Source organism: Astyanax mexicanus, chromosome 1 (genome assembly GCF_023375975.1).
Source record: "Astyanax mexicanus isolate ESR-SI-001 chromosome 1, AstMex3_surface, whole genome shotgun sequence".
Lineage (NCBI taxonomy): Eukaryota > Metazoa > Chordata > Actinopteri > Characiformes > Acestrorhamphidae > Astyanax > Astyanax mexicanus.
Genome location: NC_064408.1, coordinates 79,325,359 through 79,337,665, shown reverse-complemented (window position 1 = coordinate 79,337,665; position 12,307 = coordinate 79,325,359). Strand labels below are relative to the sequence as shown.

The 12,307-nt window shown below is 39.8% G+C and overlaps 1 protein-coding gene and 1 long non-coding RNA gene across 7 annotated transcripts in view; one reads left to right on the top strand and one right to left on the bottom strand.

Annotated features, from left to right (window-relative positions):
* Positions 1 to 12,307, top strand: part of syne1a (spectrin repeat containing, nuclear envelope 1a) — a 243,527-nt gene that overhangs the window by 88,514 nt on the left and 142,706 nt on the right. For all 6 annotated transcript variants that reach the window (XM_022663102.2, XM_022663116.2, XM_022663113.2 and 3 more), the window contains 14 exons: positions 3,490 to 3,648; positions 4,237 to 4,445; positions 5,307 to 5,379; positions 6,163 to 6,321; positions 6,758 to 6,898; positions 7,021 to 7,146; positions 7,970 to 8,110; positions 8,224 to 8,384; positions 8,585 to 8,735; positions 9,609 to 9,836; positions 10,366 to 10,464; positions 10,820 to 11,007; positions 11,604 to 11,727; positions 11,894 to 12,060. In XM_022663102.2, the coding sequence (XP_022518823.2) occupies positions 3,490 to 3,648; positions 4,237 to 4,445; positions 5,307 to 5,379; positions 6,163 to 6,321; positions 6,758 to 6,898; positions 7,021 to 7,146; positions 7,970 to 8,110; positions 8,224 to 8,384; positions 8,585 to 8,735; positions 9,609 to 9,836; positions 10,366 to 10,464; positions 10,820 to 11,007; positions 11,604 to 11,727; positions 11,894 to 12,060 (2,126 nt within the window). The remainder of the gene's footprint in view (positions 1 to 3,489; positions 3,649 to 4,236; positions 4,446 to 5,306; positions 5,380 to 6,162; positions 6,322 to 6,757; positions 6,899 to 7,020; positions 7,147 to 7,969; positions 8,111 to 8,223; positions 8,385 to 8,584; positions 8,736 to 9,608; positions 9,837 to 10,365; positions 10,465 to 10,819; positions 11,008 to 11,603; positions 11,728 to 11,893; positions 12,061 to 12,307) is intronic.
* LOC125804697 (uncharacterized) lies at positions 104 to 513 on the bottom strand. The gene is made up of 2 exons (XR_007440857.1): positions 311 to 513; positions 104 to 175 (listed from the first exon to the last, which is right to left on the bottom strand). It is a non-coding gene; the product is annotated as an uncharacterized LOC125804697 (long non-coding RNA).

Here is a 12,307-nt window from a genome sequence, read left to right as displayed (position 1 = left end):
TTTAAATTATTGTACATTGCCAAAAGCCATGGGACAAAACATACTACAGTAAACCAGTTCTGTAGCTACACCGGTCTAATGGAATAATGGCCACGAGTCATACTGATGTCTTTTGAAGGTTTATTTCTCCTTTTCTCTCTCCCTCTCTCTGGTCCTTCATCGGACACCGTGAAAACTACACAAAACAAAGCAACCGTTCAGTATATGCTAGCTAGCACAACAATTCTGTGTACAACTCGAAACACAAGATTCATTGAAAAAAGGCATATTAAACACATTACTAAACAGTATTTAACAGACAAACATTTACCGTGTGCGCCTTTAGACCTCGTGTTAGCTTTAATTGTTGTTCTCCCTCTGCTGCTAAGTTAGTCTTCTCTCTCTGCCTCCAAGTTAGTTCTGACCCATAATTCTCCAGTTACCCGCCTAACTAACTCGCGTCACGTGACTCATTACGCTCCACAGTAAAGCAACACTAAACTAAAAGTCCTCTTTTTAACCAAATATTATTTTAGAGGCGTATATCTATTAACACATTTTACCCTCATTTTTACACCTTTTCGTATAGATTTTTAGCCTTTTTTAACAACCATATGAAATAAAACAACAATGAATGTATAATGATATTAACATGGCGCTCTGACAGTTACAAGTTCTGTGCCAGAAAATGCCATGAGTTGGCTCAGGAGCCAGTCATTAGTAGTCCTCCCTACATTTAAAAATCCAGATCACTATGTATAAAGTACTATTCACTAGGATTGGGTTGTATCCACTTTTTTTCATACTGTCAAAACATTACCGCAGAATACGGTCCTGTGTTAATGTGGCTACAATACCCTCAAACTTTTGATTCTGTTTGTTTACAGACTAAGTGAACACTACACAAATGTTTACCTCAAGCATACAGTAAACGCTCAACCACCTGTCTGACCATTAAAGCATGTTTAGCACAGCTAATCAGAGGACTTTCCCATAGCTAGTCCCATGGTGTTGGGTTCTGAAATGCACTGGCTAAGACAGCCTAAAGTACAGACAAACGGATTTACACAGAGCTCTCAGTTTAGCAGTTATAACTAACTAAGCTGAGTACTGATGATAAAAAAACAGAGAGTGAAGTGAACCACTAACAGCACAGATGGATAAAAGGCTAACAAGCTAACTAGGAACAACACAGATGGATAACAGGCTAACAAGCTAACCGCTAGACACACAGACTGATAAGAGTCTAACAAGCTGACTGCTAACAGCACAAACTAATAATAGGCTAAAAACTTAACTGGGAACAACACAGATGGATAACAGGCTAATAAGCTAACTGCTACCAGCATAGCACAGAGTGAAAACAGGCTGGGGAGCTAACCGCTAACAGCACAGATGGATAACACGTTAACACATATTGTATATGATGTTTATGGGTATCGGGGTAACAGGCTAACAAGCTAGTCGCTAACAGCACAGACTGATAACAGGCTAACCGCACAGACAGATAACAAGCGAACAAGCTAACCAATAACAGCACAGACTAATAGGCTAAGAGCCTAACCGCTAACCGCACAGACAGATAGATAACAAGCTAACCACTTACAGCACAGACTAATAATAGGCTAACAGGCTAACCGCTAACCGCACAGAAAGATAACAGGTTTACCGCGAACCGCACAGACAGATAACAGGCTTACCGCGAACCGCACAGACAGATAACAGGTTTACCGCGAACCGCACAGACAGATAACAAGCTTACCTCTAACCGCACAGACAGATAACAAGCTTACCTCTAACCGCACAGACAGATAACAAGCGAACAAGCTAACCAATAACAGCACAGACTAATAGGCTAAGAGCCTAACCGCTAACCGCACAGACAGATAACAAGCTAACCACTTACAGCACAGACTAATAATAGGCTAACAGGCTAACCGCTAACCGCACAGAAAGATAACAGGTTTACCGCGAACCGCACAGACAGATAACAGGCTTACCGCGAACCGCACAGACAGATAACAGGTTTACCGCGAACCGCACAGACAGATAACAAGCTTACCTCTAACCGCACAGACAGATAACAAGCTTACCTCTAACCGCACAGACAGATAACAAGCGAACAAGCTAACCAATAACAGCACAGACTAATAGGCTAAGAGCCTAACCGCTAACCGCACAGACAGATAACAGGCTAAGAAGCTAACCGCTAACAGCACATATAGATAACAGGCTAAGAAGCTAACCCCTAACAGCACATATAGATAACAGGCTAAGCTAACCGCTAACAGCACATATAGATAACAGGCTAAGAAGCTAACCGCTAACAGCACAGATAGACAATAGGACAAGAAGCTAAACACTAACAGCACAGATAGATAACAGGCTAAGCTAACCGCTAACAGCACAGTTAGATAACAGGCTAAGCTAACCGCTAACAGCACAGATAGATAACAGGCTAACAAGCTAACCGCTAACAACACAGATAGATAACAGGCTAAGAAGCTAATCGCTAACAGCACAGATAGATAACAGGCTAACAAGCTAACCGCTAACAACACAGATAGATAACAGGCTAAGAAGCTAATCGCTAACAGCACAGATAGATAAGACGCCAAGAAGCTAACCGCTAACAGCACAGATGGATTACAGGTTAACACATAGACATCTTGTATTTAATGTCTATGGGTTAACAAGCTAACCGCTAACAGCACAGACTAATATCAGGCTAACAAGCTAACCGCTAACAACACAGACTGAAAACAGGCTTACCGCGAACCGCACAGACAGATAACAAGCTTACCGCTAACCGCACAGACAGATAACAGGCCAAGAAGCTAACAGGACAGATAGATAACAGGCCAATAAGCTAACCGCTAACAGGACAGATAGATAACAGGCCAATAAGCTAACCGCTAACAGCACCGATGGATTACAGGTTAACACATAAACATCTTGTATATAATGTCTATGGGTTAACAAGCTAACCGCTAACAGTACAGAAGGATAACGGGCTAACATGCTATCCGCTTACAGCACCGACCTTTTTAAGATAAAATAAGGGGAAACTCACACACGTTTCCCAAATAAAGCTCCAAACCTGCACACACAGCCAGCTGAACGATCTCTGGGGAGCTACACTGGCACATTACATTACATTACATTACATTTGGCAGACGCTTTTGTCCAAAGCGACTTACAATAGTCAAGTACAATGTAAAATAAGTTTTAAAGGTAAAAACAACTTTGGATAGGGATAAAAGGAGGTCAAAGGGGAATAATAGGATAGAGGAGTGAAGGAGGGGAAGAAGGAAATGAGGTTAGAAGTAGTTAGTGTGTTAGAGGTGTTAAGAGAGTAAGTGCTCTTTGAAGAGTTGTGTCTTCAGGAGTTTCTAGTGAACTAAAAACTCATCAGTGAGTTTTTAGTGAACTTTAGTTAACTTCAGTCGAACTCTCAGACGCTTCGAATGAGTTATTGTCTTCTTAACAGATACTGTGTTTCTTCACCAGGATATCCAGGCTGAAGCACCAGCGCACCTGTTGAGGCTGAAGGTGGAGGCGGAGCGCCGCATTGTGCTGGCATCACTGCAGGAGTGTAGGATAGAGCTGCAGAAAGAAGATAAGGCCATTGCCACATCTGGCAGCGAGAGAGTAATCAGAGAGCACAGGGTACGTCTATAAAAGGGGATAAAGATAGTGTATGCAAGTTCTAATTATAAATTTATCCAAAATAAATTTTAATCAAATGAATAATGTCTAAATTGATTGTTAAATTAAATTAGTTTAATAAATTCAGCTTATTAAATCCATTTAATTGTGCGCACATCTCTTGTGTGATCTCTATAGAAAAGCTTCACCGATAAAATAGGCTCTGCTGCAGCCACACCATGTCTATTGATAATTGTCTGCTTGTGGAACCCCCTACCCCCACTCCAGCGCTCTGTACACTGATGGAGCTTCATCCAGTATTTATGGGAAGACTTTGGAGTTGTGATTGATCCAGGTCTTGTGGATGAATGCAGTCAAACAAGTCCAGGTCTGGGGGTACCTCCCTGAAAGTGAGAGAGAGAGAGAACACAGCTTAATTGATAAATAAAAAACAATAAAGATCTAGCCATGACACTAGACAATGAGGCAATTTCTGATTGTTAGATATGAGTCAGTAAGGAGATGGCTCTAAAAAACAAGACAGTATTTATTTATAGATCAACATTATGACATTATAAAAGAGAAATATGTTTATGTTTGCACATTTAGGTCTATTTCAGACAGAAAGACCCCCTCGCTGTATGTGAGAGGAGACTGAAGACCATGGAACAGCTGTGCCAGAAACTTCCAGAAAATGACCCAATGCAAAGAGCTCTACTGGAGACCAAAGATCACCTGTTAGAGGTCAGAGATGAAGTGGAAAGAACTTATGTGAGATTCCAGCAGCATCCAGACAAGTGGAGGGAGTGGCATGCAAGGTGAGAGAACAATGCTGCGACCGGTACCTGCAGGTTGACCTTGGTTGTTTTAGTCTTGCTGAGAGTGCCTGCACAAAAAAACCCCACAATTTACAAGTGCACAAATCCACAAGTATCATAATGAGCCCTCCCCAGTTATAAAAAAGCAAATCTAATTTATTTGTATACAGCCTTAAGACAAAAGCAAGCCATTGAGCAAACAAACAAAAAACATAGCTGGAGGAAGAAAACTTGGGAGGAACCAAGAATCAAAATGGGGTACCTATCCTCCTCTGGTCAAAACTATTTATAAATGATTGATTAAAGTCACTGTAAAAGATAATAGGTCTACTATTATGCTAAGGTGTACTAATCCAATCATAGAACTGGTGATAAAAACTGGGCTCTTTTCGCTGTATAGGTTTTCTGCAGTCTTGTAGTGTTTTTTGAAAACAGTGCACAATTGTCGATGCACTATAATAATCCTACAGTTCAGTTTAATAAGTAGTGTATAAACTATGAACCCTAGCAATCACAGAACATTCATAAATCATTGTCTTGTTTGGTTTGAAAATTCATGCCCAGCTTGGAAGACCAACTATCAGACTGTTTATTCAAAACAATCTGCTGTTGCACAGAAATGAGTTCAAACACACAACTGTGTTCAGTTTATTATTTGCATACATTTTCTGTTATTTAATTCATATTTTTAGCGTTAAAGTGTAAGTTTAAACTTTGTGATGTAACACCAATCTACTTGTGAATGGGGTTGTAAACTGCACAAACCTGAACCTGAATGGTGTGAACAAATCTTCCTAATGTGTCTCCAGACACTCTTAAAGGAGGAATCCTACATTTTTATGTATGTCTTTACTCTTCCAGGTTTAAGGAGCTCTCTGGCTGGCTCTCGTCCCAGCAGGACAAGCAGAGGAGTGGAGAGTGCTGCACTGTGCAGGTTAGCACTGGCTTTATGAAACGAAATGATCAGTCTGACATCTCTCTTCATAATATCCTTTCTCCAGTTTGAATGATAAATCAATCAGAGCATAGACTCTCCAAGCTAGCAGTCCGCAAACGTGTGTAGCACAAGAACTTAAAAAAATTATCTCTATTAAAGGTGTTTAAACAGGAAAAGTATAGTATGTGAGGATTCTGAAGTATATCAAAATACACCTGGTTTTCTACCGTATACAACACTATGCATGCATGACTTGGTCACCTGAGGGCATTTTTCAAGGCATTTGTTATTAAAAGAAGATTAGAATACAATTAATTGGAGAATTTCACTTTTTTGAAATTATTTCCAAATATCCAAATTAATTGGAGTTCTTCAAAGTTAGTGCTTTGTTATGTTAAATTAGGTGTGCTGCTTGTTAAATATGAATAAATATATGCGATGGCTAGAGGGCATGTAAGAGAAGTCTGGAAACAACCCTTACTTTGGATTCTAATCTTTACAATATTAATGTTTATTGTTGTGAATTTATTCTAATACTATAAAGCAGCAGTTGTTTCACTACCCTTCAAATGTATTGCTTTTACCAACACATCTGATTAATTAATAATGTGATTAACAAGCTCTTTCAGAGTTGCCGGCAGTCTTCTAAATGTGATGAATAGGGAGGTGCCAGGACCAGGACTAAAGAATACTGTTATAAAGTGTACTATAAGCAGTACTGCAGTTCCACTCTTTTACTGTTAATCCATCTGTCCTCTTTCTGTGTCTGTGTGGCTACAGCATGGTGTGCTGAAGGGTCACGTGGACGCTTTGGACTGGCTGAAAACTCGGCTGTCTGTACTGGAGGATGTGAGCACTGAAGCTGAGGTTCTCACTCAGACAACAGCTCTGGAAGATCTCTCTATTCAGTTCAACTTTCATGTCTCCTCTCTGGAAGAAGTAAGAGCATTTTTCATGAGGCAGTTCAGAGTGCTTGGCCTTTTTTTAAAGCACTTGTTTAAATCAAGAGGAAGACACAATACATGGGAAAACTTTAAACATTTGATTGCATTTAGCCAATAAACCCGATTAGTTCTTCAACTCGTCCCAATGGGATGGAAAGCAATGAGCTCCACCATTCATAGATGGAGTTCCACCGCTCTGTAGCCCATTCCTGCTGACCTTACACTCATGCATTGCAGCACCTTGACGTATCTGAATTCATGCAGCTGAATTTACTGATTGAAGTGTCTGCATACTTTTGGACATACAGTGTATTTAATGAGATGTGGAGTTGGATGACTGGCTGCGTGGTGTTCAGAGCTTTATGAGTAAGGGAGAAAGAGGCAGTGCTGGATGTAACATTAACACTGCCTGTGTTTCTCTTTGCGGTAAGGACATGTCTGTAAACGGCCACAGTGAGAGCGGGCAGGAGGAGCTGCAGCAGGAGGAGGGGCTGCCGCAGCCGCAGGAGCACAGCAGAATCCTAAATGCAGAGAGTGCAGCAGAGGCCAGACAGCTGCTCCTCATTCACCAGGTGAGGGCACCACTGCTATAGACTATTCCGTTTATAGAAAACCATACAAACCAGTGTCTGATATCTAAATAATAAATGAATTAATTCATATCACTATTTTATCCTTCTCTGTTTTTGAGCAGCAGAGGCTGAAATCTCAGCAGAGGAAAAAGCACGCTGAGCCGCAGGGCCTCTGCACTCGTTCTTATGGTGCACTGATGGACAGGGAGGAGGAGCACAGCTGGGCAACTCAGGAGGAACTTTTGCAGGTACAGCTACTGCAGGTACAGATACTCTCCATGTTAAGGCGAGACATAACAGGTAAACAGGTTGCTATTAATTACAGGGCAAATTAGATTCAAGGTTTTTTTTACATATACATACTTTGTCATAATTGAAAAAACTCAATGTAGTTTTTGTTTTATTTTAGTTTGTAAACAATTATTGTGTTGTGAAGGACATTGCATGACCAGTGCTGGATTTGTTTAAAGGTTGTCAATAGACAAAACACTTAATTGTTTTAACAAAACGTTTTTTAGACCATTGTTTGGCACAAAAACAGGCATAGATCAATACAGTTTGCAATATTTTAAGAAAACCTTTTGTAATTTAATTAGAACAAGTTTAGCGACAAAAAATTGTGTTGAATGTGATCAAATGTTGAATGGATGCTGCTATGTTGCTATGTTGCTAGGTGCTCACTGTGTTGGCCAATGTGGTTCCTATGGTGGTGGTAGGTGGTTGTTGTGGTGTTGCAAGGTGGTTAGTATAATATTGCTAAATGATAGCTAGGTTGTTGCTATTGTATTTAATTCGGTTGCTGCATTTTTCTTAAATGGTTGTTGAGGTATTACAGGTGGTTCCAAAGTGGTTGCTTGGTGGTTGCTTTTGGCTGATACCAATATAATTCCATTATCATTGTGCATCCCTTGTGCTGCTAGTTGGTTGCAAGATGGTTTCTGTTCTGTTCAGGTGATTGCTATGGTCGGCGATAAATGAGTGCTACAGTGTGACTAGGTGATTGCTATGGTATTTTAGGAGATTGCCATAAGGTTTGCATGTGTGCCATTCCTTTTTGCCTGTGTATTTCAGAGCATTGTGCGTGCATGGCAGGACTTTGAGCAGGACAGAGAGGCAGTGGGGCAGTTTGTTTGCAGTGCCACCCCTATCCTGCAGAGAGAGCGCATCTTCAGCAGCCTGGAAAATCTCACTACTGAACTTGATCATGCTCAGGTAAGAGCGCTGTCAGAATTGCATAGTGATTAATATAAAATCATAAAATCCACTAAATCTACAACTACATGCTTTCCCCTCTTGGTGTCCATTGCGTGAATATGTGTAAACAGGAGCTTCACAGGAAGACAGGTGTGATCACAGAGCAGGCCAAGTCGCTAGTGAAAAAAGCAGCTGAGATCCAACTGGGCGCCCAGAATCATTCTCTTCTGCATGACCAGGCTCAGGCTGCTCAAGAGCGAGTACAAGAGATACACATCAGCCTGGAGAAAATGTGAGCTCGCTTTGTAACACTACTTTTTGCGTATGACTATCAATTTACTACCTGATTTACCATTCTTCCAGTGCAAAAAGTCACAATATGCAAAGAATTACACAAAGTCACATCTTCTGCATCTTTAAAAATAGTCAATAGTGAGGCTATAAACACTATTTGTGTGTTTTACATTTCTCTTAATATCTGTGTCCATGCAGGATAATGGGTCTTGAGAAGATGCAGGTGAGATGGCAGAATTTTAACAGTGAGTCAGAAGCTTTCTCCTCCTGGGTGTGTGAGAGAGAGAAGGAGCTGGAGGCTCTGGACCTGAACTCTGCTCACTTGGATCAGCAGCTTCAGACTGTGGAGGTAAAGGGAAACGATTTGAAACAAAGAAGGACTGGTTGATTTGAGTTCATTTAAAGGGATGCTTATATGGATGATGATGGAAGTTTGATGCTAGTCCTTTTGAACAATAAATTATCTCAGTCATTATTGTTGACCTCAATATTACACACCAAGCCAGTTAACACCAGTTAGCCATTGTGTTAAACATTGTTTTTTTGTATTGCTTTTTAAAGAGTGTTTTTGTATTATTATGCAATTATTTTTTATTATATAGGTGAAATAATAGGTATAGTACTAATTTTTGGATTCATTTATAAGAAAACATAAAAACAAATCGAAAATGAATTATTGTGACAGGCCTATTTTAAGCTATTTCCATCCAGCTCATTGTTGGATAACAGTAGGCTGTCCCAATTTCTATTATGTTCCAGAAGAAACTACATTAACACTTTAAATGTTCAATGATATTTGAGTCAAATCAATATTGGCAGATATATAGCCTAAAACATGTTAGCATCGGGCAGATGTTTATATTTGATTAATAGTCCATTATGAAGTTTTATAATGTATGGGCTTTTCTCAGAATAAGCGAAATATTTAGGTATTGCTAGACTACTGCACTAAAACATTGGCATACTATATTTGTCTAAAATTAAAATTCAGATGGGGTCCTAATTTCTATGTTTTAGAAATGCTAATGTTCTTGTACACGAAAAAATAGGAACGTAGTAGCATCAGCATTAAATTCCTTTACATTTCAACCCAAAAAACACTTGTATCGGAGGTGGCTTTGAGCTATGTGTATAGTTTTAATCATGCAATTTCATTAGCCATACATTTTGATAACTGCACTACACTTATTCTCATGGTCATCTATTTTTCATCTTCTCTCAGGCAATGGAAGCAGGTCTAGAGGAGAGAATGAAGGTCCTGAGCCAGCTGGAGTCTGAGTCTCATGCTTTGGCTCGTTTCATCACACCAGGGGGGGCGGAGCGCATTAAAGCTCGATTAATACAGATTGGCAGGTACTGGGAGGAGCTTAGGAGCAACGTCAAGCAGCGAGGGATGGAGCTTCAGGCCAGTGTTTTACATAAAGTGAAGTTAAATGAAGATCTAGAGGAGGTACTTTCATGAATCTCTCTGATCATAATGAGTTATACTGTGATGTGTAATGTTGTTTATCAAATTTTATAAATTTTTGCTACATTAAAATTGTCAGGTCTTCTGTACTGCTGTACAAACAGCACAACTTTTGATGGAGAGAAATAAAAATGTTTGGTAGAATGCAAAAGCAAAAAAAAAACACATGTTCAAAGGCTGAAAACTGAACACCAAATCACCAGTGCATAAATTAAAAAGAGTGATTGCATTTTATTTTCCTGCATTTTAAAGAAAAAACAATTGCAAGATTGCAGTTTACACTGAACCTATCCCAGCAGGCAGACTGACTAAGCACAGTGTTTGGTGTACATTATTTGGTCTTTTCATTTATTTTCACAAATTAATTTTTTTTTGCCACCTTTAACAGGAATTGGTGTCTTCTTTAATTTAAATAGAAATTCAAGTATGTTTTTTGCTTTTTTCTGAAAGGTACATTGTTAAAAATAAAAGGCGTATTCTCAAAGGTGATTCACTGTTTTGTTGGTTTAAGGTAATAAATGCAGTGAAAGCGCTTGAGGACAAGTTGAACAAGCCAATTGCATCCTGCTTCTCATCTTCAGCAACATACCAAACTCTGCATGATCATATGGTAGGTTTTCATGTGTCAGGACTGTCTTGTATGAAAACTGAGTATATTAATCTGTAGAAGGTTAGCTTTTACACTTACTGCCCATTTTATCAGCTTCACTAAGTGTCATGCTAACACTCAGCACCACCATGTGCTGAGAATGACCTAAAATAATACCTGCTTTGTGCTGATCCTGTGAAGTCTGTTGACCACTGAAGGACAATGAATGGAGGATTATAGTGTATATGGAGAAAAAGAAGTCCTACAATCTGTAATTGTATAAACTATAAAATGCTCATATGTGATCATAATATCATATTATTATTATTGTTATTATTATAATTATTAGTTTATACATTATTTTATTTCCTACCAGGATGTCTGGCAAGCTCTGAAGCAGCTGCAGCCCAGGCTGGTGTCACTGAGCCTGGGCTTGAGAAGGCTTTGTGATGGGGGTCAGGTGGAGAAAGCGGTGGCAGACCTCCAGCATGCACATACAGAGTGCACACAGAAAGCTGCCAGCAAGCAAGCCATGTTGGAAGATCTGCTTTCTCTGTGGCAGAAGCAAGTTCTTACTTTTCTTGCAAAATGTGTTATAATATGCATTAGTTCATTAACATGGGAACATTGGGGGCTCCAGCGGTTTAAGGCGCTGCCACTATGATCAGGAGATCCTGAGAGAGCACATTTGGTCTTGCTCTCTCTGGGTGGGTAGATGGTGCTCTCTCCCCACATCACTCCAAAGGGTGATGCCGATCAGCACAAGGCGTCTGTGAGCTGATGTATCAGAACCAAATCGCTGCGCTTTCCTCAGAGTGTGCTGTGATACTACTCTGTATTGCTGCATCAGCAGCAGTTCGAAAAGAGGCTGTGGCTTACTGACTTCATTACTATTGATAGGGACAATCCTAATGAGTGGGTTGGGTAATTGGCTGTGTATATTGGGAAGAAAATGAAAAAAAAAAGAGAAAAATAATTATATGAAAAATGTGAAAATTTAATGCCATTTACAACCACCATAAGCAGAGAGAAGCACAAAAAAAGACTTGAAAAGGATTTCATTACTGTGATGCACGTGTGCAGTTTTATAAACCTGGCCCAGTGTTTGTTGTTTGTGCTGCTCATGTTTGTTTTTTTTTGTGTAAATTTTCATTTGCCAGATATGAAAGAGATCTCTCAGTTCTTCAGGGCTGGCTGGACAGGTGTGAGTTTCTCTGTACCTCTGAAAAGCTATACCTGACCACGGATAAGTCCAAGCTTCAAAGTCAGCTTCAGATGCTGCAGGTAAATCATCACATAAACAGCATGGAAATGCATGCACTTAGGGAGCAGAAATTGTAGTATTTTTTTTACTGTTTCCTTAGATTTTACAATTTCCTATTTTATTATGATTATATTTGCCTATGTGGTTGATCAATTTGTGCATATCCTGCAATGTTGTGATATCCAGGACCTGCAGTCTGAGGTACCCTCTCAGGAGTCTTTGTTGGAGAAGCTGGAGAACCAGGCGGAGTCTCTGTACCCCACGGCCTCAGAGGAACGAGTGGGAGAACTCACAGAGCTCCACTGCAGCCTGGAGGAAAGATGGTGCTCTCTCAGTACAAACATCCCTCTCAGGTACATACTTGATCTGTTCTACTGAGAATCACAGGTCAAGAAAGATGACCTGCGTGCTGTCTTGCCTGAAGGCAAAACTTAGCGCTTTGATAGATAATATATTCCCTTTTAGTGCAGAGTATGTGAGTTTAATAGAGGTGATTTTGTGTTATTATTTTATTAAACATGTGTTTCCTCTGAATGTTGTATTTTTTATGTATTTAAATATAAATGCTGAATGTGAGTTGTTCAACACGTTGTCTCATGG